The 2500-nt window shown below is 50.6% G+C and overlaps 1 protein-coding gene across 1 annotated transcript in view; it reads right to left on the bottom strand.

Annotated features, from left to right (window-relative positions):
• Positions 1–2500, bottom strand: part of LOC143291470 (high-affinity choline transporter 1-like) — a 42342-nt gene that overhangs the window by 18794 nt on the left and 21048 nt on the right. Inside the window, exon 2 of the mRNA XM_076601349.1 lies at positions 1040–1147. Coding sequence (XP_076457464.1) covers positions 1040–1147 — 108 coding nt within the window. The remainder of the gene's footprint in view (positions 1–1039; positions 1148–2500) is intronic.

Raw genomic sequence — 2500 nt, 5'->3', positions numbered from 1 at the left:
GGCGAAGAACTATTGTGAACTGTCAGAGTCAGGTCAGGGGCATAGCCCTTGCTACTGGTACCATGTAACCCAGTACTACCTGCCGCATGTGAAGCCTCCCAACGACGGACCAGGTGGAGGAGGAAACCTTTTCCAACGGCTGTGAAAGCGGAAGAGGATGACCAAAGGGCAGGGGGAGCTCTTATCCTTGGCTGGAAGTCCTCCTAGGAGACGGAACTCCGAAGAAAAAACCTGCACCTGCCGAGGCCGTCCTACACGTGGCAGTATCTGCACCTGTGGGACTGTGAGCGTCGGAAGGCGAGAGAGTGGGGAAGGGACTGCACAACTCTTCTTCACTAAAAAAAAAGTCACCTGTGCTGGTCATGCAACCAGGCTCCCAACAGATAAGCCTGCCTGCCTACTCATCCGTCGGTCCGACGGGAGACTCCATCATTGTGAACTGTCATTGAATACCACCTCCTCGCCTCTCAGTTTCAGTTTCTCAAGAAGGCGTCGTTGCGTTCAGCCAAATCCATATACGCTACACCACGTCTACTAAGCAGATGCCTGACAGCAGCATAATCCAACGTGCTGGTCAGGCATTGAGTGCATGCATGTATATATGTGTACCTATCAGAGTGGATTTCTTCTACAGAATATTGCCAGATGAAATCACTTATGTTGCCGTGGGTTCTTTTTCAGCGCGCCAAGTGTGTGCTACACACGGCACCTCGGTTTGTCATCCCATCCGAATGACTAGACGCTCAGTTTGATTTTCCAGTCAAACTTGGGAGAAAAGGCGAGAGCGGGAATCGAACCCAGACCCTCATGGGATCTGTATTGGCAGATGAGCGGCTCATCCATTCTGCCGCCCTTTGTCTCTGCAATGTCAGAAGTAGAAGCAGCAGTACTAAGTGCAGAGGAAAGCGGTACTGAAACCAACAGCAGCACCAGCAGAAGTAGTGGCGGTGACAGTATCAGCAGTTATGTCTGCTGCAACAAAAGTAAAATCACGGGAATAACACCAATAACACAGATCAGAAATCCTTCCGATACTTACCGAAAACTAGGCTGAGGGCATAGCCAATGGGAGCCTGACACCAGGCCAGCCCGCTGCGCACGATGATTTCCGCTGTTCCGTTAATGTAGGCTCCTCCCACCCAAGTAGCTGAAAAAAGAAAGAAAATAAAAAGAATAATAAAAAAAAGCCAGTAATTTTGAAATAATGATGATGGTGACGACAACGACGATAATGATAGTAAAACAATGATTATTATTATCAATTATTATTATGATGATAATGATGATGATGATGATGATGATGATGATGATAATAATAATAATAATAATAATAATGAGGAAGATAACCACAAATACGATAATGATGGATGGTTAATAAATGAATAGATAAGAATAAGAGTTTGATGACAATGGTGATAAAGTCAAAGCGACTAATTTTTTTTTCTCACTTCTTTTTTTTCTCAGTTCTTTCTCTATCTGTCCCTCTGTCTCTCTGTCTCACTGTCTCCCTGTCTCTGCCGCTGTCTCTCTCTTCCCTCCCTCTTTGCCCCTTCTATTCTCTCTGTCCTCACCCACCCCTCTCTTTCGCTCTCTTTCTACCTCCCTTCCTTCCCAACCCCCCCCTCTCTCTCTTTCTCACGAAAACACACACAGACACACACACACACACACACACTTTCTCTCTTTCTCTCTCTCTTTCTCTCCCACGAAATCTCACACAGATACACACACACACACACACACACACACACACACATTCTCTCTCTCTCTCTCTCTCTCTCTCTCTCTCTTCCTCTCTCTCACCAACACACACACACACACACACACACACATTCTCTCTCTCTCTCTCTCTCTCTCTCTCTCTCTCTCTTCCTCTCTCTCACCAACACACACACACACACACACACACACACACACGCTCTCTCTCTCTCTCCCTCTCGCCCCCTTACAAGCTCGTCTCCCCGAGAAAAACACCAATCCAAATTTACACCTCGTGAGAAAGCAAGCCACGCAACGACGGGGGCTCCATCTTCTTTCAGGGGGACATCAGTCACACGGAAAGGAGCAGAACGGCAACGGGGGGGAGGGGCCAGGAGGAGGGGGGAGGGGGAAACGGGGGGGCAGGGGTGGGGGGGTGGGGGGCGAGGGTATGGGGGGGGGGGGTGAGGGGGATGATTGGATGTAGAAGGTAGTGGGGTGAGGAATGGAAATCAAGGTGGTGATGATTTCCCTTGAGGACTAGCTGGCGGGTGGTAGGGGTGAGGGGTTTTAGGGGAGGGGTGAGGGGGGAGGGGGATGGCGAACGGGTGGGGGATTCTGGAGTTTGGGGGTGTGGGGGTAGGGAGTGGTGGGGGGCGATTACGAAAGAGTCGGCCCGCCACCACCCATCTTCTCCCCTCTCTCCCTTCCCCCCCCCACCGTCACCTCAACCATCCCCCAGTGCTCTCATTCCCTTCCTCACCCACCCACCCCCTCACTCCCTCCCCACGCTCAGCCTGCC

The sequence above is a fragment of the Babylonia areolata genome, chromosome 1 (assembly GCF_041734735.1).
Source record: "Babylonia areolata isolate BAREFJ2019XMU chromosome 1, ASM4173473v1, whole genome shotgun sequence".
NCBI lineage: Eukaryota > Metazoa > Mollusca > Gastropoda > Neogastropoda > Buccinidae > Babylonia > Babylonia areolata.
The sequence above is the reverse complement of the archived record's forward strand: the minus strand, read 5'-3'. Positions and strand labels throughout refer to the sequence as shown.